This window comes from Rhamphochromis longiceps, linkage group LG18, assembly GCF_057381845.1.
Source record: "Rhamphochromis longiceps isolate RC_006_pf linkage group LG18, R_longiceps_female_GT1.1, whole genome shotgun sequence".
NCBI classification, from domain to species: domain Eukaryota; kingdom Metazoa; phylum Chordata; class Actinopteri; order Cichliformes; family Cichlidae; genus Rhamphochromis; species Rhamphochromis longiceps.
This window is the reverse complement of record NC_140574.1, coordinates 5,831,647-5,853,030: the sequence shown is the minus strand read 5'-3', so window position 1 is coordinate 5,853,030 and position 21,384 is coordinate 5,831,647. Positions and strand designations below refer to the sequence as shown.

At 40.8% G+C, this 21,384-nt stretch overlaps 2 protein-coding genes across 6 annotated transcripts; both read left to right on the top strand.

The window, feature by feature from the left end:
- The first annotated feature begins 747 nt into the window (after nucleotides 1-747).
- Nucleotides 748-5,062, top strand: LOC146647586 (tripartite motif-containing protein 16-like). Of its 3 annotated transcripts, XM_085388070.1 has the most exons (3): nucleotides 797-865; nucleotides 1,257-1,337; nucleotides 2,753-5,062. In XM_085388070.1, the coding sequence occupies exon 3, from the start codon at nucleotides 2,936-2,938 to the stop codon at nucleotides 4,601-4,603; it is 1,668 nt and encodes a 555-aa protein (XP_085244196.1). In that variant the 5' UTR covers nucleotides 797-865; nucleotides 1,257-1,337; nucleotides 2,753-2,935; the 3' UTR covers nucleotides 4,604-5,062. The 3 variants fall into 3 exon arrangements, with proteins under 3 accessions (XP_085244194.1, XP_085244196.1, XP_085244197.1); XM_085388068.1 differs by lacking the exon at nucleotides 1,257-1,337 and having other exon boundaries at nucleotides 748-865; XM_085388071.1 differs by lacking the exons at nucleotides 797-865; nucleotides 1,257-1,337 and adding an exon at nucleotides 1,344-1,770.
- Nucleotides 5,063-11,456: 6,394 nt separating this feature from the next.
- Nucleotides 11,457-20,961, top strand: LOC146647585 (tripartite motif-containing protein 16-like). Of its 3 annotated transcripts, none has more exons than XM_085388065.1 (2): nucleotides 11,457-11,562; nucleotides 18,650-20,961. In XM_085388065.1, the coding sequence occupies exon 2, from the start codon at nucleotides 18,833-18,835 to the stop codon at nucleotides 20,528-20,530; it is 1,698 nt and encodes a 565-aa protein (XP_085244191.1). In that variant the 5' UTR covers nucleotides 11,457-11,562; nucleotides 18,650-18,832; the 3' UTR covers nucleotides 20,531-20,961. The 3 variants fall into 3 exon arrangements, with proteins under 3 accessions (XP_085244191.1, XP_085244192.1, XP_085244193.1); XM_085388066.1 differs by lacking the exon at nucleotides 11,457-11,562 and adding an exon at nucleotides 14,542-14,673; XM_085388067.1 differs by lacking the exon at nucleotides 11,457-11,562 and adding an exon at nucleotides 14,695-15,473.
- The last annotated feature ends 423 nt before the right edge of the window (nucleotides 20,962-21,384 follow it).

The following is a 21,384-nucleotide window of genomic DNA, read 5'->3' as shown; positions in this document are numbered from 1 at the left end:
GTGGTGAGGATGGGAGGAGTGAGGTTGGCCCGCTTCAGGCGTCTCAGGAAGTGGAAGCGCTGCTGGGCCTTTTTTTGGTGATGGGGGTGGTGTTGGTGGTCCAGGTGAGGTTGTCTGAGATGTGAACGCCCAGGAACGTGATGCTGGTAACAGTCTCTATCGTGGAACCACGAATGCTGAGTGGTGTCTGAGTGGAGTCTTCCTGAAGTCGACAATCATCTCCTTACACTTGTTAACAACAAATCATTTCAAATGAAGTCTATTACAGTTTAACAACTAGTTGATGTGTACAGTGAAACAGTCATGTGACCACAGAACAGGTGAAGACTGAACTGAGGTGAGGATGACACTCAGTGTTTCAAAGGTCACTTTCTGTTGTGTTCAAAGATTTCCTTTAGATATGGTCTTTAATCAGTAAAGCCAGTGATACAGCAGTGTCATTAGCTGTGTTATTGGCACCATGTTGTGTTTATGTATGTGTTTAATTCTGTCTGAAGATGTCTTCAGCATGAAATGATCATTTGGACACAAGTGCACAGACGGAGTCGAGCTGTTTACTGCTGATGAGGAAGGAAAATAGTCTGTTGGATATTAATACAAATTCATAAGCCTGAAAACAATGTAAATACACTGCGAAATTGTTTTAAATTGGTTATTTTTCATGTTGCATTAATGGTTGTCATTTGATTCAAGAGAACTGCGATCTGTACATCAGTAATCGGCTAGTAAGTCTTTTCTGGCATCGATTGGTAATGGCTTCTTTCTCTACCAGGGGGCTTTCGTGCGCTCTCTCCTCATTACAAAACTAATGCAGAAGAGAAGCATCTCAAAATCACCCTCGTCATTCTTTCCTCCGTGTTTTAAGGTAATGGTGATCAAAACATGATATTTTATACTCTGTACGTTGTTGAGATATTTTATAGGTAGTCTTTCGTTATTTTGTGAGCTTCAGAAACATTTTATTATAGATTTTTAGTGGGTAGACCGCGGTTTTGAGCCTCAGTTGCACAATGGCCATTAAGCTAACGGCAGGAGCTACAAACGTTTCTATTGTTATCTATTTTGTACAGAAACATGTTCAGATACAAATAGTAAGCACTCAATTGTTATTTTTGGGTTATTAATTAGCTCTTTCTTCCACTGTGTGACATTGAGCAGTACGCAATGTGAATTACTTATGTTCATTTTTCATTGCATTAAACTACTGCATGAGAGAATCACTTGAAAATCACTCTTAATTTCCCCTCTGCTTTCAGGGGTGTAACATAACTGCGCAATACAGCTGCAGTGAGCAAAGCTTTGGATGTCCAGTTAAGAAATTAAAATACTAAAGCTAAGTAGGTGAAGCAAGCATGCAGTTAATGACTTTTTTACACCACAGTACACTTGGCATTAGGGCTGCCAAGATTAGTCGACTAGTCATTATTACGTCGTTTATCAAAATCGTAAACCACTAATTTAATAGTCGACGCGTCGTTTGAAGCTTTGTAAGATCCTGAAAGACAGGAATAAGCAGTAGGATTTAAGAGTGTAATAACGGACTGAAACAGAAGATGGCAGCAATGCATGTTCAAGGATGCCACCTGCCGTTAAAGGCAAAAGAAGAAGAAGCAGTCTCCGGCATCGTAGCTCTGTCCAAATTCAGGGGCGGCATCCTTCGGAGGCCGCATTTGTAGGCCGATTGCGTTACAGCGACGCGACGAAGGCTCCGACAAATGCGTCGTCCTTTTCCCCGGATTTGGAGGATGGGTCATGCTAGTGCAGTAAGCTGTGCGTCCAATGGATGCATGGTCTGATCAGTCAACTAATCGCAAAAATAATCGGTGACTAGTCGACGATCAAAATGATCAAGCCCTACTTGGCACTGGTCATTTTTATAACAATTCTTACATAATGAGTGAAACATATGTTTGATTTATTGTAGACAGTTGTTCCCATGCTTATTTTGAGAAAAAGTCAACACGTGAGATTAGTTGTTTCAAGAAAAACTGCCATGGCTGCTGTACCCTCTACAAAATGCCTTGTTTAGATGAGTTAAGAGTGTAACAAATTCATCCTGTTTAATCCACAAGGGCAGGGGTGTCAAAGTCCTGAAACTTTTACATGTGTCCCTGCTGCAACACACCTGAATAAAATGAGTAGGTCATTAGCAAGAGTCTTGACTACATGCTGAGGTGGGAACCCCTAAACCTCAACATTTTTAACTTAACATTCAGCAATTATTTCAACTCAAAACGTTCAGTTATCAGCATTCACACTGCAGTTTCTTCAGAAAATGCATTTTCTAGTTTTAAATAAATGAAAGTGTTTGGAAAAAAAATGTACTTCAACAATAAAAATGCTTATATTGTGCCACGTTCATTCATGAGCTGCTATAACATGAATCTAATGGCTGAATTGCCACCTCAGTATGCAGTCAGGGCTCTTGCTACTTGATCTAATTTTATTGAGGTGTGTTGGAGCAGCGACACATGTAAAAGTTTCAGGACCTCAAGGACTGGAGTTTTGACACCTGTGCACAAGGGTGTAACCAGCGTTATCATGGAGCGCTTTGTTATTATCTCAAAAGGTACTATACCAATAAAGTTTTACCTTACTTAAATCATCGCCACAAGCCATTTCATATAGGCTAAGTTACTAGTTAACAAGGTTAGCTAGGTCACAGTTTTAACTGCATATTGTAAATCAAACATAACAAACCCTGGCACTGATGAAATAAGCATTTATGACTTGTTGTTGCCTCCCTTCACAGATGTGTCTGTATCAGGATGGGTCTAAACAACATGGTGTAAATGCAGTTGCTGGTGAGCCTCATTTCCTGTAGGAGGTGAACAAGAGCAGAGATCTGTTTCCCTTCAGAGCACAGAGGTTGTTTCTGTTCAGAGAAAGTCAAACTGTCTGACAGTCACTGAGAGACGCTGAAACGGCACAGCACATGAATCAAATGGATCAAACAAAAATCTGCTGTTCAGTCTGTTTGGATCTACTAAAGGATCCGGTGACTATTCCCTGTGGACACAGCTACTGCATGAACTGTATTAAAAGCTTCTGGGATGAAGAGGAAAAGAAGAAAATCTACAGCTGCCCTCAGTGCCGGAGGACTTTCACAGCGAGGCCTGTCCTGATGAAAAACACCATGTTAGCAGATTTAGTGGAGGAGCTGAAGAAGACTGGACTCCAAGCTGCTCCTGCTGATCACTGCTATGCTGGACCTGAAGATGTGGCCTGTGATGTCTGCACTGGAAGAAAAATGAAAGCCTTCAGGTCCTGTTTATTCTGTCTGGCATCTTACTGTGAGAAACACCTTCAGCCACATTATGAAGTAGCTCCATTAAAGAAACACAAGCTGGTGGAGCCCTCCAAGAAGCTCCAAGAGAACATCTGCTCTCGTCATGATGAGGTGATGAAGATGTTCTGCCGTACTGATCAGCAGAGTATCTGTTATCTCTGCCCTGTGGATGAACATAAAGGCCACGACACAGTCTCAGCTGCAGCAGAAAGGACTGAGAGGCAGGGAGAGCTGGAGGTGAGTCGACAAAACATCCAGCAGAGAATCCAGGACAGAGAGAAAGATGTGAAGCTGCTTCAACATGATGTGGAGGCCATCAATCAGTCTGCTGATCAAACAGTGGAGCACAGTGAGAAGATCTTCACTGAGCTGATCCATCTCATCCAGAAAAGAAGCTCTGATGTGAAGCAGCAGATCAGATCCCAGCAGGAAACTGAAGTGAGTCGAGTCAAAGAGCTTCAGGAGAAGCTGGAGCAGGAGATCACTGAGCTGAAGAGGAAAGATGCTGAGCTGAAGCAGCTCTCACACACAGAGGATCACATCCAGTTTCTACACAACTACCCCTCACTGTCAGCACTCAGTGAGTCTACAGACTCATCCAGCATCAATATCCGTCCTCTGAGCTACTTTGAGGATGTGACAGCAGCTGTGTCAGAGGTCAGAGATAAACTACAGGACATTCTGAGAGAGCAATGGACAAACATCTCACTGACAGTCACTGAAGTGGATGTTTTACTGTCAGATCCACCAGCAGAGCCAAAGACCAGAGCTGGATTCTTAAAATATTCGCGTGAAATCACACTGGATCCAAACACAGCAAACACATGGCTGTTATTATCAGAGGAGAACAGAAAAGCAACATTTATGAATCAACAACAGTCTTATTCTGATCATCCAGACAGATTCACTGGATGTTGTCAGGTCCTGAGTAGAGAGAGTCTGACTGGACGTTGCTACTGGGAGGTGGAGTGGAGAGGGAGAGGAGCTTATGTAGCAGTCGCATACAAGAATATCAGCAGAGCAGGGAATAGTAATGAATGTAAATTTGGATATAATGACAAATCTTGGTCATTAGATTGTAACAACAACAGTTTTACATTTTGGTACAACAACATCCAAACTCGTGTCTCAGGTCCTCGTTCCTCCAGAGTAGGAGTGTACCTGGATCACAGAGCAGGTATTTTGTCCTTCTACAGCGTCTCTGAAACCATGACTCTCCTCCACAGAGTCCAGACCACATTCACTCAGCCGCTCTATGCTGGACTGTTGCCTTATTATTATGGAGCCACTGCTGAGTTGATTAAGCTCAAATAGACTGAAGTCTTTCATATTGTGGGTTTAAACCTGTGTTTTAGTTTCATTTTAGTTTCTCTCCATCATTTCTGCACAGAGATCAGCTGTCAGTCAAACATTATGGGTGGTACCTCCACATCTTCTAGTTGTTCTCTTGATGTTTCTGAGTTTTTAAAGGAGATCTTTCCTTTGACTGTTTATGGAGGCTATCACTGCTCATCATCATTTTGATTTACTAAAATATTTCTGCACATGAAAATGTAAACTTCTCTATCCTCTAAATGTTTCTGGAATATTTGTCTTGAAAAATGTCGACATTTCTCTTTATGAGTATGGCAGACCATGTGTGTGTGTTTGTGTTTGTTTTTGTCAAAATCATCAAACAAATGAGGAAAAACTGTGATTTTAATGAATGAATTCATATATTGTGTTGATGTTTTATTGTGTGAATAAACTGGAAGGTTTGACTATAAATCAAACTTTGAACAACGTCTTTTCTTCTGTCTTCATTCCAGGATCTCACTCAAATCTGATGCAGAAAATATGAAACTAATCTGAGAGAATAACTGAAGCAGTTTTCCTCCTGAAGCATCACAAAGTTCAGAGTTCATGTTTAGAGCAGAAGATTCAGCAGTCGCTCTGTGACCTTTCAACTTTCTTCACTAAAACAGCTTCATTACAGAGAAACAAGTCACATTTTCTTCATGTTCTTAAGTCCTTTAAAATGTTTTAATGGTCCTTGAATGCAGCATCAGTGTGGCAGGTTTAAAAGGTCACTTTCTGTTGTGTTCAAAGATTTCCTTCAGATATGGTCTTTAATCAGTAAAGCCAGTGATACAGCAGTGTCATTAGCTGTGTTATTGGCACCAGGCTGTGTTTATGTATGTATTTAATTCTGTCTGAGGATGTCTTCAGCATGAAATGATCATTTGCTCAGCTGCTGTGTCTCATCTCTTATCAGACATTGGTTGGAACAGAGTTTTGTTGCTGACCATCTGACAAGAGGGTGAAGAAAAGCTTCAGGCTTCATTTGGACACTACGTTGGACAGAAGTCTCCACAAAAATGACTCAGAAACACAAATATTATTAATGAAAGTCCAAATGTCAAAAAGGGGTCATACATGATCCTGAGAAATGTCCTTGAACATTTGAACATGAGTCAGAGGGTTGTCAGGTTTCTGCACTGCATCGTGGCATCAAGCCTGAGATGTCTGTGGAAACAAGTATGGAGGACACAAATGCACAGACGCAGTCGAGCTGTTTACTGCTGATGAGGAAGGAAAATAGTCTGTTGGATATTAAAGCAGCATTTATTAGAGTAAGAACAGATACTTGTGTCCTTCATTTGATCCCCGTCAATTTACAGAAGACTTAAGGACCCTTTGACTTCTAACATACAGCTGCATGTTTACAATTTTATTATTGATTTATTTATTTCTAGCAAAGCGAGACTTTACTGATTAAAGACATATAATCAGACATATTACTGTTACTCTCTGAAAAAGACTCACATAAAGCAGATTTATCACAAGCAAACATCAAGACACATCCTTCATGGCTTAAAGGTGCAGTGGGACTCTTTCACCATCTGGTGGTTGTACAATTTTCTCTTGTCTCTTATTTGTTGTGTGTGATCAGGACAATTCTGGAGAAGATGAGCCTGCAGGGGAAAGTCACCCCCTGCAGGCCAGAAGGAAATGGGATATCTTAAAAATACAAAGTATGTATGTGTGATATCAAGAAGATAATCCTTAAGAACACAAGTTAATAAATGCAGTTACTAAGAGTTGTTGTGTTGTATTGATTTGCTTCCTGTCCTAATTCCCTCTCTCCCTGAGGACACTCCAGGGCCATCTATGCACACAAATAAGTTACAGGATCAAATGAATAATAGAAAATAAACAAATAGAAAATGTTCTTCTATAAGTTTCACAGAGATTTGGTTTACATATTTTATATAATATAGTAAATGTGCACAAATGACCAGCAATCATTCAGTCATTGCAACATTTCTGGGTCCATTTTAAAGTTGTCACGCTTTGGCGCTAGCGACCGGAAAAACACAGAAGTGAGTGCAGACTTTACTGAAGGCTAGAAGACTGTCCAATTTCACAGCAGCCTTCGAAGGACCCGCCTTATGTGGACCGGGTAGGTCAGGTCCTTCGAAGCATGATACCCTTGAATTTGGACACAGCCCCAGAGAACATGACTGGGGAAACATGGATCACATGACAGGAAGAGCAACAGAAGGAAACATGAGGGAAGCAAGAACTCACAACAAAGACAATCACAGCCACACAGAGGGAGACACAGAGGGCAAAGACACAAGGGGGGAAATACTAACTAATACAAATCTAAACAGGGACAACCTCGGCACTAGAGAATCAACTTAACCAAAGACGACTTAAACATGAAACATAATACAAAATGACATCAAAACACAAGAAAACTCAAAACGCTGGGTCAATGATCCAGGATCGTGACAGGTTTGAGGCCTCAGTGTTGTCACTGCAGTAGATCAAGCAGTCAATATAATAATCCTGACATGTTTGTATAGTTGCATGTAGATCAAGTGTAAGCATACCACAGGTTATTATTTATTTATTATTTGCTACTACATATGTCATATTAGGTAAACTGACATAAGATTTGATGCCAAGAAGCATTTTTACAACAAACAAATAAATGACCAGACACAACTTTCCTTACATTTCATACAAAGTTTAGATGGTTTTCCATGTTTTTGTTTGTTTGTTTCAGAAATACTAGAACATGGATTCTCCTTTATTGAGCTATTTCACTGCTAACCTCTAAATCCTCTCACCTCCAGAAACCCTGGATGGATGGATGTTAAGACATTATTACTTTATTGCAACAGCAGAGAGTCCAGCCAAACTGATCATTTCATCAGAGCACATTTTTAACTTTTCAGTGGTTGTTTGTTTTGGGGAACTGAGCAGCAGTTAGCCTGGGAAATAGCTAGCAACACTAGATTTAAGGAGATAGCAGCATAACTAAAGGCTGGTTTAGCATCACTGCCCTTTTTATTTAAAAATAAAGTTTTATACCCTATATCTTAAAAGTGGCGTTTGGCCTCAATTATGATCTCTGGACCTGAACTCCACGTAAGACTGAATGATGAATAATTCAACATAACACTGGATGAGAGAAATTAAGGCATGCACCCTGGCAAAATAAAAACACAATGAAAGTGGAAAAAAAGTGAAAATGAAAAGTGTTGGTTGTTTGTAAATGATGTCGTACTTGCATAGGTCCTGTCTACTCACAGCACTTTCTGCTACATGTCTCATGTACCCAGTCACACACGTTCATGCAGCACTTCTATCTGTGCCTGAGGGCTTTAGCCAACATTCACACACGCTGATGGACTTGGGGTTCAGTGTCTTGTCCAAGGATACTTTGGCATGTGGACTGGAGGAAACTGTGGACCAATCCACTGACCCTGTGACTGGTACCAATTGTACCACCTGAACCACAGCTGGGACAAGATTAAAGCTGCTTAATAAAAGAAAACAGCAAGAGCAAAAAATAAAGAACACTTGGGGAAGTCCGAATAGAGATAACATGTGTTCACTGTTTGAGCCGCAATCTACTAACCTGAGTGAAGGAAAAGATTTGTCACGATTAACCAGCCTCTAAAGTTGGCAGCTCCTTGTAATGAATCATTTGACATTTCCATTTACTGCCAGTCTTTAGTGACTGAAACACTAACATTTGAAATTGGCTGTCAGAATTCACAGTTATGTTCTGCAGCAGATTTTAATCAAACTTCATGCAGCCTGGCGGGCGTTCATCGGCCTTCCTGGTGATTTAATTGGCCAGCACCTTAGCGTGCAAGGTGAATACAGCATGAATCACACAGGCTGCCATAAACAAAGTTACGCCCAAGACACATATTTGAAATTAAAATCAGCTGAGGACCTCGGTGCTGCTGCATACACACCTCCACACCACGTTATACACCTGAACACCACGGGGCTAGTGATGGAAATTCCAGCTGTCTTTAGAGAACCGGCTCTTTTGGCTCCTAACTGGCTCTTCAGGTTGTTTTGTTGCTTTAATTAATTTCTTATCAACAAAAATATGAAATTATGCACAAAAGGAATTACTAATGTAAAAAAGATTGTGGTTTTATTTATATATGTTTACATATAAATATATACGGTGGCCCCTAGAGACAAATCACGTACAAAGCTCAGCATTGCCCCTAGCATCCTGGAGCACTTCCGTTGCGTTTTGTACGTGTTTTGGTGTTTGTACGTGCTGCTTTGTCTCTAGGGGCCACAAGGTGTAGGTCTATTAGGTGTTGATGCTGGAGTGAAAAATTCCTGATGGACAAAAATGGACAAGAAAAGATCAAAGCCATCAGGTCCTCGGTTTAGAAAAAAAACAGAAAAGGAGAAACAAGCAAACGATACAGGTAAGCAGTCCTGTGGTCTCAGGCTCAGATACTTATCAAATCAAACAAAGCTCATAAAAAACAAACAGATGGACGCTGAATGAATTATTAGATTAATTGGAAGAGGTGTTTTATTGATTAGTCTGCTACTCTCAGTGTATGATGAATTATAATGTCTGTTTGTCATTTACTCTCTTTCTCTCACTATATCAAATATTTATCTGGTTAAATTCAGTATGGTCCCGATAGCAGTTTCCACAATAACATATGTTAATGTACAATCCTTAATTTGGTGTGTGTGTGTGTGTGTGTGTGTGTGTGTGTGTGTGTGTGTGTGTGTGTGTGTGTGTGTGTGTGTGTGTGTGTGTGTGTGTGTGTGTGCATATACATGGCCAATAAACACAATTCTGATTCTTATATTTCTGTTTTGCCTACGTCGTTGGGTTCGAAGGATCTCTTCACGTGTGTCTTGCTGGTGTCTGCTTACATCTGCTATTTGTCTGTTTGACTTGCTCCAGTCGCCACAGATGGCCCCATGCTGCATTGTGTTCTAGCACAAAGTGTGTTTGTGCTAGGATCAGTTATAACAACCATCATTCACCTGTGGAGTGTAAATTACTATTTGACTTGTGTATTTTTTATTTTTCTTTGTTTTAAAAGCATGTGTGATGTTTTAAAATGCTTGGAGTAGATTTTAGTAGTTCTTCTTGTATGACTGTGAGCAATGAGCCTGGTGGTAAGTGTCCTATTACAGGTTTAAAAGTAGGATAAGCTAGTAGCCGTGGGGCCTTCATGCCAGTGGGTTGTTTTCCACATTCCTTTTGTTTTACACCACCTTGTGTATATAGGTGGTTGGTTTGTACGTGTGCCTTTTTTTCTCCCCATGGTCCTCAGCTACTGGTAAGTCCAGCTCAATATTTGGTTGTTTTACTTCACAGTCAACCTTTATACTGATTCATGCTGCACTTGTTTTAACTTCTGTTTTATTTGTATTTGTTTGTTTGTTTTTAACAAATATATTGAATAAAAGTATTTTGATATTGAAACCAGTCTGCATCAGTAGTGTATTCGAGCCTGCGTTATCATTTGTTTGGCTTGTTTGAAACTACAATCTTTATATTTCATAGCGGTGAAATTCCCCTAGGTTGCGGTGTTGCATTTTAATCATAACCCCCCCTGAAAAACCTCACCAGACATTATGTTTTTGAGACCTGGGTGGAGATTCAGTTCAATTCAGTTTTCACTTCCATCATACAATGTGAAATCCTTTGGTTCCTAACATAGTACTCAGTTCATATCAGCTCAGATATCCAGCATGAGTTTTTTTTCCCTTTTCAGATCTGAAGTGTGTTCAAAGCATTGTTTTAATTTGTTTCAGATATAATGCCTATTTATGTCCTGTTTCATATGTAACATGAGTTCGCCTTCTGAGGCTGCACATTAAAATGTACTCTCAGCTATTTGTTCAAAAGTCACTAAAAACAAGTGAAATAGTGCAGCAAGGAAATCAGATGGACGAAATAAGATTCTATTTTGATCTGTTTGGATCTACTGAAGGATCCGGTGACTATTCCCTGTGGACACAGCTACTGCATTAACTGTATTAAAACCCTTCTGGGATGAAGAGAAGAAAATCTATAGCTGCCCTCAGTGCAGACAGACTTTCACATCGAGACATGTCCTGATGGAAAGCACCATGTAAGCAGATTTAGTGGAGGAGCTGAAGAAGACTGGACTCCAAGCTGGACCTGAAGATGTGGCCTGTGATGTCTGCACTGGGAGAAAAATGAAAGCCTTCAAGTCCGGTTATGATTAGGTGATAAAGATGTTCTGCTATAGGAAAATATCTGCAGATGTGTTTACATTTTTATGTTGAATATTCTTTTTAAGATTTGCTACAAAAACTGAGGCAGGATTTAAATGGCTAGTTTTGATCTTTTTATCTATAATTTGTTAAATTTTAAATTCCTTCAAGTTTTTTGTAAACTGGAGTGCCCATTATGAATAATTGAATTATTTGCACTGGTAATAAATACAGTAAAATACATTCACGAATAACAAAAAGTTTTTTCGTTTTCAATTTTTTTAAAAATATAACCAAACAATACAACAATGCACCAAAATTTTCAGGACTGTGGATGATACAAAGTGCTGCTGTAACTGTGACAGGGTGGAAAACTACCCTTATAGCCCCTTAGCAGTACCAAAAGACTCCATACAGGTGTTATTCATAAGTTGATTTTGTACTAAAAGAGTTGACAGTAAAAAAAAAAAAAGGCACTCAGTTAATACAAATTCTTAAGCCTGAAAACAATGTAAATACACTGCGAAATTGTTTTAAATTGGTTATTTTTCATGTTGCATTAATGGTTGTCATTTGATTCAAGAGAACTGCGATCTGTACATCAGTAATCGGCTAGTAAGTCTTTTCTGGGATCGATTGGTAATGGCTTCTTTCTCTACCAGGGGGCTTTCGCGCGCTCTCTCCTCATTACAAAACTACTGCAGAAGAGAAGCATCTCAAAATCACCCTCGTCATTCTTTCCTCTGTGTTTTAAGGTAATGGTGATCAAAACATGATATTTTATACTCTGTACGTTGTTGAGATATTTTATAGGTAGTCTTTCGTTATTTTGTGAGCTTCAGAAACATTTTATTATAGATGTTTAGTGGGTAGACCGCGGTTTTGAGCCTCAGTTGCACAATGGCCATTAAGCTAACGGCAGGAGCTACAAACGTTTCTATTGTTATCTATTTTGTACGGAAACATGTTCAGATACAAATAGTAAGCACTCAATTGTTATTTTTGGGTTATTAATTAGCTCTTTCTTCCACTGTGTGACATTGAGCAGTACGCAATGTGAATTACTTATGTTCATTTTTCATTGCATTAAACTACTGCATGAGAGAATCACTTGAAAATCACTCTTAATTTCCCCTCTGCTTTCAGGGGTGTAACATAACTGCGCAATACAGCTGCAGTGAGCAAAGCTTTGGATGTACAGTTAGGAAATTAAAATACTAAAGCTAAGTAGGTGAAGCAAGCATGCAGTTAATGACTTTTTTACACCACAGTACACTTGGCATTAGGGCTGCCAAGATTAGTCGACTAGTCATTATTACGTCGTTTATCAAAATCGTAAACCACTAATTTAATAGTCGACGCGTCGTTTGAAGCTTTGTAAGATCATGAAAGACAGGAATAAGCAGTAGGATTTAAGAGTGTAATAACGGACTGAAACAGAAGATGGCAGCAATGCATGTTCAAGCATGCCAGCTGCCGTTAAAGGCAAAAGAAGAAGAAGCAGTCTCCGGCATCGTAGCTCTGTCCAAATTCAGGGGCGGTGTTCCAGATCTACTGGCGTTTAGATCAACTGGCGTTGGTCGAACAGATGTGTGGCAGTCTTGCGTTTCAGGAGCTGCTACCGACAAACCAGCAAAAAAACGCCAGATGTGTCACCTGTGACACTTGTGAGGTTATCTCAAACACACTCCGTCAGTCTTGATGCTGTTGAACAACAAAATGTTTAAAAATGTGGCGAGTTTACCTGGTGATATCCTCATGCGTGACGCGATCGCGAAAACAGCAAACAAGTAACACCACGCCGTTGTTGTTCACAGGACAGCAAGAGTAAACGATCGGGAGACTCTTGTCGTCGTTATCGTTCCCCTCGCACGGTTTATTTCTCCGAATTCAGCGTTTTTGCTTCACAACTACAGCGTGCAGTTTACTTTGTGCACTAACATGGACTCGAGTCAACCAGCGCCACCTCTGGCCAAGTGCCACAGCCTACAGCCAGATCAACCTGTGACACACATCTGCACCACGTTTGAATTCGTGTCATGCACATTTGTACCTTTCAATTGTGTCTGTTTGTGGTCATGCAAATAAACCTTTGAAATGAATGAAATGATATCATGTATTTATTATCAGCCTACATTTGTACAAAATGCCAAATGACATACACATAAGAATCACCATCCTGATATCAATACTTTTGCCCATACGAAAAATGTCGTGAACACACTAATATTTCACCAGTGTTGTAACATCACATGTCGTTAGCGTAGTCTGTCTGTGTCTTCCCTCTGCAAACAAACATGTTAGAGTTGGTTGTGATATACAGTCTGCATAAGTGTGGTCAATCTAATAAACATTTATAAGGAGATGGCAGTTACTGTGAATGTACAGCAGTTACACAGTGATTAGTAATAAACAGTCAGACAATGACTCTGACAATCTCATTCAATCTTGCAGATTGCACCTTCTGTGGAAAGTGGTACCACACGGTGTGTGTGGACTTCCCCTGTGCAGAAGGCGACTACAAATGTTGTGGGTGCTAAATAAACAGAAACAAATGATCCCTGTTGTCTTTGCTTACTGATTGTTTTCAGTGTTGACAATCCACATTGCTGGCATTGCATCTTTCAACATGTTTGTGGGTAGATTTGGATGTACCAGGGGTAAGTGCAGCCACTCAGCCTCTACTCAATGTGATCATAGCAGCAGGTGCAGATGTGTCACAAGTTAATCTAGTAGTGGCCTATGGTCATGTGTTAGTGGTGGGAACAGTCATATCCACTCACTCTCACTGGCTGTTTATTACTAATCACTGTGTAACTGCTGTGAATTCACAGTAACTGCCGTCTCCTTACAAATCTTCATTAGATTAACCACACTTATACAGACTGTATATAACTCCAGCCATGTTGATGAATTGCCTATATTGGCTGGAAATATTCATTTTCAGGGAAAAGACACAGACAGACGATGCTTACAGGATGTGATGTGACAACACTAATGAAATATTGATGTGTCATATTTGTCCAAGGTGTATTTCATTGTTATGGAAAAAGAGAATATTAAAATCATGATGACCAATTGGAGTGGTGATTTCTATGACTTTGTGTATATAATTTGGAATTTTGTACAAATGTAGGCCAATAAGGAATATATGATATCATTTCATTCTTTCCAAAGGTTTATTTGCATGACGCACAAACAGACACAATTGAAAGGTACAAATGTGCATGACACGAATTCAAACGTGGTGCAGATGTGTGTCACAGGTTGATCTGGCTGTAGGCTGTGGCACTTGGCCAGAGGTGGCGCTGGTTGACTCGACTCCATGTTAGTGCACAAAGTAAACTGCACGCTGTAGTTGTGAAGCAAAAACGCTGAATTCGGAGAAATAAACCGTGCGAGGGGAACGATAACGACGACAAGAGTCTCCCGATTGTTTACTCTTGCTGTCCCGTGAACAACAACGGCGTGGTGTTACTTGTTTGCTGTTTTCGCGATCGCGTGGCGCACGAGGATATCACCAGGTAAACTCGCCACATTTTTAAACATTTTGTTGTTCAACAGCATCAAGACTGACGGAGTGTGTTTGAGACAACCTCACAAGTGTCACAGATGACACATTTGGCTTTTTTTTGCTGGTTTGTCGGTAGGAGCTACTGAAACGCAAGACTGCCACACATCTGTTCGACCAACGCCAGTTGATCTAAACGCCAGTAGATCTGGAACACCGGCATCCTTCGGAGGCCGCATTTGTAGGCCAAATGCGTTACAGCGACGCGACGAAGGCTGTCCATTTCGAAGACTCCGACAAATGCGTCGTCCTTTTCCCCGGATTTGGAGGATGGGTCATGCTGGTGCAGTAAGCTGTGCGTCCAATGGATGCATGGTCTGATCAGTCAACTAATCGCAAAAATTATCGGTGACTAGTCGACGATCAAAATCATCATTTGTGGCAGCCCTACTTTGCACTGGTCATTTGTATAATAATTCTTACATAATGAGTAAAACATGTTTGATTTATTGTAGACAGTTGTTCCCATGCTTATTTTGAGAAAAAGTCAACACGTGAGATTAGTTGTTTCAAGAAAAACTGCCATGGCTGCTGTACCCTCTACAAAATGCCTTGTTTAGATGAGTTAAGAGTGTAACAAATTCATCCTGTTTAATCCACAAGGGCAGGGGTGTCAAAGTCCTGAAACTTTTACATGTGTCCCTGCTGCAACACACCTGAATAAAATGAGTAGGTCATTAGCAAGAGTCTTGACTACATGCTGAGGTGGGAACCCCTAAACCTCAACATTTTTAACTTAACATTCAGCAATTATTTCAACTCAAAACGTTCAGTTATCAGCATTCACACTGCAGTTTCTTCAGAAAATGCATTTTCTAGTTTGAAATAAATGAAAGTGTTGGGAAAAAATGTACTTCAACAATAAAAATGCTTATATTGTGCCACGTTCATTCATGAGCTGCTATAACATGAATCTAATGGCTGAATTGCCACCTCAGTATGCAGTCAGGGCTCTTGCTAATTGATCTAATTTTATTGAGGTGTGTTGGAGCAGCGACACATGTAAAAGTTTCAGGACCTCAAGGACTGGAGTTTTAACACCTGTACACAAGGGTGTAACCAGCGTTATCATGGAGCGCTTTATTATCTCAAAAGGTACTATACCAATAAAGTAGAGCTGGGCGATATAAGATTTTTTCATATCACGATATGTTTTTTTCATTTCAGGCGATAACGATATCTATCACGATATAAGCCAAATAACTATATTTGTAAGATTTAAATGTGCCGTTGCTCACAAGTAAAATGTGAAATAATCAGCAGCTTGTTTTTATTTAAATATTTATTTCCCATAATAAGTTCAACAGGGTAGATGTACTTAAGGAACATGAGACTTTTTCAGATAAATAAAGGCAAATATTGCAAACTACACAAAAGGCAGCCGCTAAAGCGTTTAAGTTTCAAAATAGAACAAACGAAACAGACTACTAAATTGTCAATTCCACTTAGAAACAAAATATTAATTCTAAAAATAAATCTTAGTTTGTTTTACAGAAGAACAGACAAAACTGACTAACTTTTGTCAATATCAAATAAACTGAGAACTAAAAGGAAATTCTCAATCTCTCCTTGTTGTATAGCTTAGCTTTTCAAACAGTTTTAACAGTTACTTTAGTCTGACAAAAGCCGAATGACGAATTAGCGCTTCCAGTCAGAGACTGAGGCTACGTCCACACGTACACGGGTATTTTTGAAAACTGAGATTTTCCGTTTTCGTTTTAAAAAATAATCCCGTCCACACATAAAGGGAGAAATGAAGGAAAACGCTGCTATGAACATGCCAAAGCAGCAGGTGGAGCTAGATTCCTAACCGTGCAGAAATGTTGGCCAATCAGAAGTCTAGAAGCCTCGGTGGGAAAAAGTAAACAAAGCTGGGGCATAGAAGCAGAACAGAGTCGTATGTGTGGAGGGACAGTAACTGTGTGTATATATGTAAGCATTTAAACACTGCAGAAATTAGAATTAACAGTAACAGTATTGTAGAAATTCATTTCACCGACACAATAACGTGGCGCGCAGTGTGACGTCAAAAAATCCTTTGACGCTGCGTTTTCTCCGTTTTTCTAGTCCACACCTAAATGCAAAAACGGAGTTTTCAAAAATCTTCGTTTTCAGTGACCAAAAACGCCGTTTACGTGTGGACGAAAGGTGCAAACGCATAGAAAAATATGCGTTTTCAAAAATACCCGGGTACGTGTGGACGTAGCGCATGCACCAGTTTATTGTATTTCCAGACTTGCTTTCGGCACAATTTACAGTGCACGCTACTGTTTTTTGTCAGACTTGAAATAGCCGAAATACCTTCACACTACGGAACTTCTATGGCTCTTCCGTTTGACAATCTCTCCGGCATTGGAACCATCATCTGTTTTCTCTTCGGTAACCTTTGGTCACGCTCGGTTGATTTTTCTAGTCGGCACACTCATTTCCTCCATTACCCGGGCGGTACGGTGGCTGGCTGCTTCCCAAACAAATACACATGTGCGGCTTGGCACTTGTGCTGTACGTAACAAGTCACGTGACGCTGCGGCTGTGATTGGTTCGGCTCTGCACTACTTAATTTGGATTGGCTGTTCTTTTTTTTTTTTCTTCTTTTTTTTTTTTTTTTTTTTTTAAGAGGACAAGAGCGGCGAGGTCTATCGCGATAGTTTAATTTTTCTATCGAGAAAAAGTTATATCGCGATACATATCGTTATCGTTCTATCGCCCAGCTCTACAATAAAGTTTTACCTTACTTAAATCATCGCCACAAGGCATTTCATATAGAATAGAATAGAATAGAATTCAACTTTATTGTCATTGCACATGCACAGGTACAGGGCAACGAAATGCAGTTTGCATCCATCCAGAAGTGCTTTAGTGATATAGATATATTACAATATATATTAGCAATAATATAGATATGTGAGTATATTACAGAAATGGGTCTATTATGGTATGTTATAATGTACACGGTATGAAGTATGTTGTGAATATTCTATAACTATAAGTATGTACAGGCTGTAGTGAGTACAAGCTATGAACAGGATATAAATATGAAAAACTATACAGAATATGAAATAAATAACTTTACAGGAATCTGAGATATACAGCTATACAGAAATGGGAACTATGCAAGTGGTAAACAATTGTAGGATTAAAGATTATCGAATGTAGAATGATTATTTACACAGAGCTATACAGTAGTGCAGTTAAGATAAGTGAGGGTGTAGATAGTTTCTACAGAGGCTATATAAAGTGCTAGTGGTTGTGAGTGGTGGTTCAGTCCATGTTATTATTGTGTGTTTGAGGGTACAGTTGTCCATTGTGGGTGTGTGTATGTTCAGTCCATGAGTTTAACGTGGGTCAGATGTCAGGAGGCAGAGTTCAGGAGTCTGACAGCTGTGGGGAAGAAGCTGTTCCGGTACCTGGTGGTCTTAGTCCGGAGGCTCCTGTGGCGCCTCCCAGAGGGCAGGAGGGTGAAGAGTCCATGTGATGGGTGACTGGGGTCTTTGATGATTTTTCCCAGCCCTTTTCAGACACCACCGACACAGGAAGTGGTGCTCGGGCGATGCGCTGGGCAGTTTTCACGACCCTCTGCAACGCCTTCCGGTCCGAGGCAGAGCAGTTCCCGTACCAGACTGTTATACAGTTGGTCAGGATGCTCTCAATGGTGCAGCGATAGAAGTTCACCAGGATGTCTGAGGACAGGTGGTTCTTCCTCAGTCCTCAAGAAGAAGAGGCGCTGGTGAGCCTTCTTGACCAGCTTGGAGCAGTTGGTCGTCCAGGTGAGATCCTCAGAGATGTGGACTCCCAGGAACTTGAAGCTGCTCACACGCTCCACAGCCATCCCCTTAATGTGGATGGGTGGATGTGGGTCAGCATTCCTCCTGTAGTCCACGATGAGCTCCTTGGTCTTCTCAGTGTTAAGCAGCAGGTTGTTTCTGTCGCACCACTCAGCCAGACGATCCACCTCCTCCCTGTAGGCGGCCTCATCGTTGTCACTGATGAGGCCAATCACCGTGGTGTCATCTGCAAACTTAATGATGGTGTTGGAACCATCAGCAGGTCTGCAGTCGTGGGTGAAGAGGGAGTAGAGGAAAGGGCTCATCACACAGCCTTGTGGTAAACCGGTGTTCATCGTGATTGTAGATGAACAGTGATATAGGCTAAGTTACTAGTTAACAAGATTAGCTAGGTCACAGTTTTAACTGCATATTGTAAATCAAACATAACAAACCCTGGCACTCATGAAATAAGCATTTATGACTTGTTGTTGCCTCCCTTCACAGATGTGTCTGTATCAGGATGGGTCTAAACAACATGGTGTAAATGCAGTTGCTGGTGAGCCTCATTTCCTGTAGGAGGTGAACAAGAGCAGAGATCTGTTTCCCTTCAGAGCACAGAGGTTGTTTCTGTTCAGAGGAAGTGAAACTGTCTGACAGTCACTGAGAGACGGTGAAACGGCACAGCACATGAAGCAAATGGATCAAACAAAATTCTGCTGTTCAGTCTGTTTGGATCTACTGAAGGATCCGGTGACTATTCCCTGTGGACACAGCTACTGCATGAACTGTATTAAAAGCTTCTGGGATGAAGAGGAAAAGAAGAAAATCTACAGCTGCCCTCAGTGCCGGAGGACTTTCACAGCGAGGCCTGTCCTGGAGAAAAACACCATGTTAGCAGATTTAGTGGAGGAGCTGAAGAAGACTGGACTCCAAGCTGCTCCTGCTGATCACTGCTATGCTGGACCTGAAGATGTGGCCTGTGATGTCTGCACTGGAAGAAAAATGAAAGCCTTCAAGTCCTGTCTGATGTGTTTGGTCTCTTACTGTGAGAAACATGTTAAGCTTCATTATGAATGTCCTGCATTTGACAAACACAAGCTGGTGGAGCCCTCCAAGAAGCTCCAGGAGAACATCTGCTCTCGTCATGATGAGGTGATGAAGATGTTCTGCCGTACTGATCAGCAGAGTATCTGTTATCTCTGCTCTGTGGATGAACATAAAGGCCACGACACAGTCTCAGCTGCAGCAGAAAGGACTGAGAGGCAGAGAGAGCTGGAAGTGAGTCGACAAAACATCCAGCAGGGAATCCAGGACAGAGAGAAAGATGTGAAGCTGCTTCAACAGGAGGTGGAGGCCATCAATCAGTCTGCTGATCAAACAGTGGAGCACAGTGAGAAGATCTTCACTGAGCTGATCCATCTCATCCAGAAAAGAAGCTCTGATGTGAAGCAGCAGATCAGATCCCAGCAGGAAACTGAAGTGAGTCGAGTCAAAGAGCTTCAGGAGAAGCTGGAGCAGGAGATCACTGAGCTGAAGAGGAAAGATGCTGAGCTGAAGCAGCTCTCACACACAGAGGATCACATCCAGTTTCTACACAACTACCCCTCACTGTCAGCACTCAGTGAGTCTACAGACTCATCCAGCATCAATATCCGTCCTCTGAGCTACTTTGAGGATGTGACAGCAGCTGTGTCAGAGGTCAGAGATAAACTACAGGACATTCTGAGAGAGGAATGGACAAACATCTCACTGACAGTCACTGAAGTGGATGTTTTACTGCCACAACCACAGCCAAAGACCAGAGCTGAATTCTTAAAATATTCATGTGAAATCACACTGGATCCAAACACAGCACACAAACAGCTGTTATTATCAGAGGGGAACAGAAAAGCGCAAGCAGTGAATCAACAACAGTCTTATTCTGATCATCCAGACAGATTCACTGGATGGCGGCAGGTCCTGAGTAGAGAGAGTCTGACTGGACGTTGTTACTGGGAGGTGGAGTGGAGAGGGAGAGAAATTTATGTAGCAGTCGCATACAAGAATATCAGCAGAGAAGGATGTGGTAATGAATGTTTGTTTGGACATAATGACAAATCTTGGTCATTAGAGTGTTACAACAACAGTTTTACATTTTGGTACAACAACATCAAAACTCCTGTCTCAGGTCCTCGTTCCTCCAGAGTAGGAGTGTACCTGGATCACAGAGCAGGTATTTTGTCCTTCTACAGCGTCTCTGAAACCATGACTCTCCTCCACAGAGTCCAGACCACATTCACTCAGCCGCTCTATGCTGGACTTTGGCTTCACTATGCTGGACTGATGGTTTACTACCATTATGATGATTATTGTGGAGCCACAGCTGAGTTGACTAAAGTGAAATAGACTGAAGTCTTTCATATTGTGGGTTTAAATCTGTGTTTTAGTTTCATTTTATTTTCTCTCCATCATTTCTGCACAGAGATCAGCTGTCAGTCAAACATTATGGGTGGTACCTCCACATCTTCTAGTTGTTCTCTTGATGTTTCTGAGTTTTTAAAGGAGATCTTTCCTGTGACTGTTTATGGAGGCTATCACTGCTCATCATCATTTTGATTTACTAAAATATTTCTCCACATGAAAATGTAAACTTCTCTATCCTCTAAATGTTTCTGGAATATTTGTATTGAAAAATGTCGACATTTCTCTTTATGAGTATGGCAGACCATGTGTGTGTGTTTGTTTGTTTTTGTCAAAATCATCAAACAAATGAGGAAAAACTGTGATTTTAATGAATGAATTCATATATTGTGTTGATGTTTTATTGTGTGAATAAACTGGAAGGTTTGAAAAGAGTAAAGTACAAAGTAGATTTACTCACTGCAGGAAAATAATGCCTCAATCTCATATATTGTCTTATATGACAAACTGAAAGTGATGCATCAAAGTGTAAGCAGCATTTTCCTGTTACAGCTGGTGTAGCTGGAACTGATCTGATCTCCTTTATGTGCAGGTAGATATCCAGTGGGTTTGCTAAGGGTCACAGATGAGGGGCTGTGTGAGATGTTTAATGGGAAAGGAAATAAAACCATTGTTCCAGACCTGCAGCTAAGATACTCGAGTATCTTCAAATATGAAGCTGAGTATTACTTCCATACTTTCCTCCACTGCTGATGACCTTGTTACCTGCTGCTCCCTGTTAATGATCAGCCTCAGTTCTGATAGTAAACTGTTGGCTCTCTGGGGGGAAGAAAAGTTTG

Coding starts and splice junctions, on each gene's coding strand:
- LOC146647586 (XM_085388068.1), top strand. CDS start 2,936: ATGAATCAAATGGATCAAACAAAAATCTGCTGTTCAGTCTGTTTGGAT.
- LOC146647585 (XM_085388065.1), top strand. CDS start 18,833: ATGAAGCAAATGGATCAAACAAAATTCTGCTGTTCAGTCTGTTTGGAT.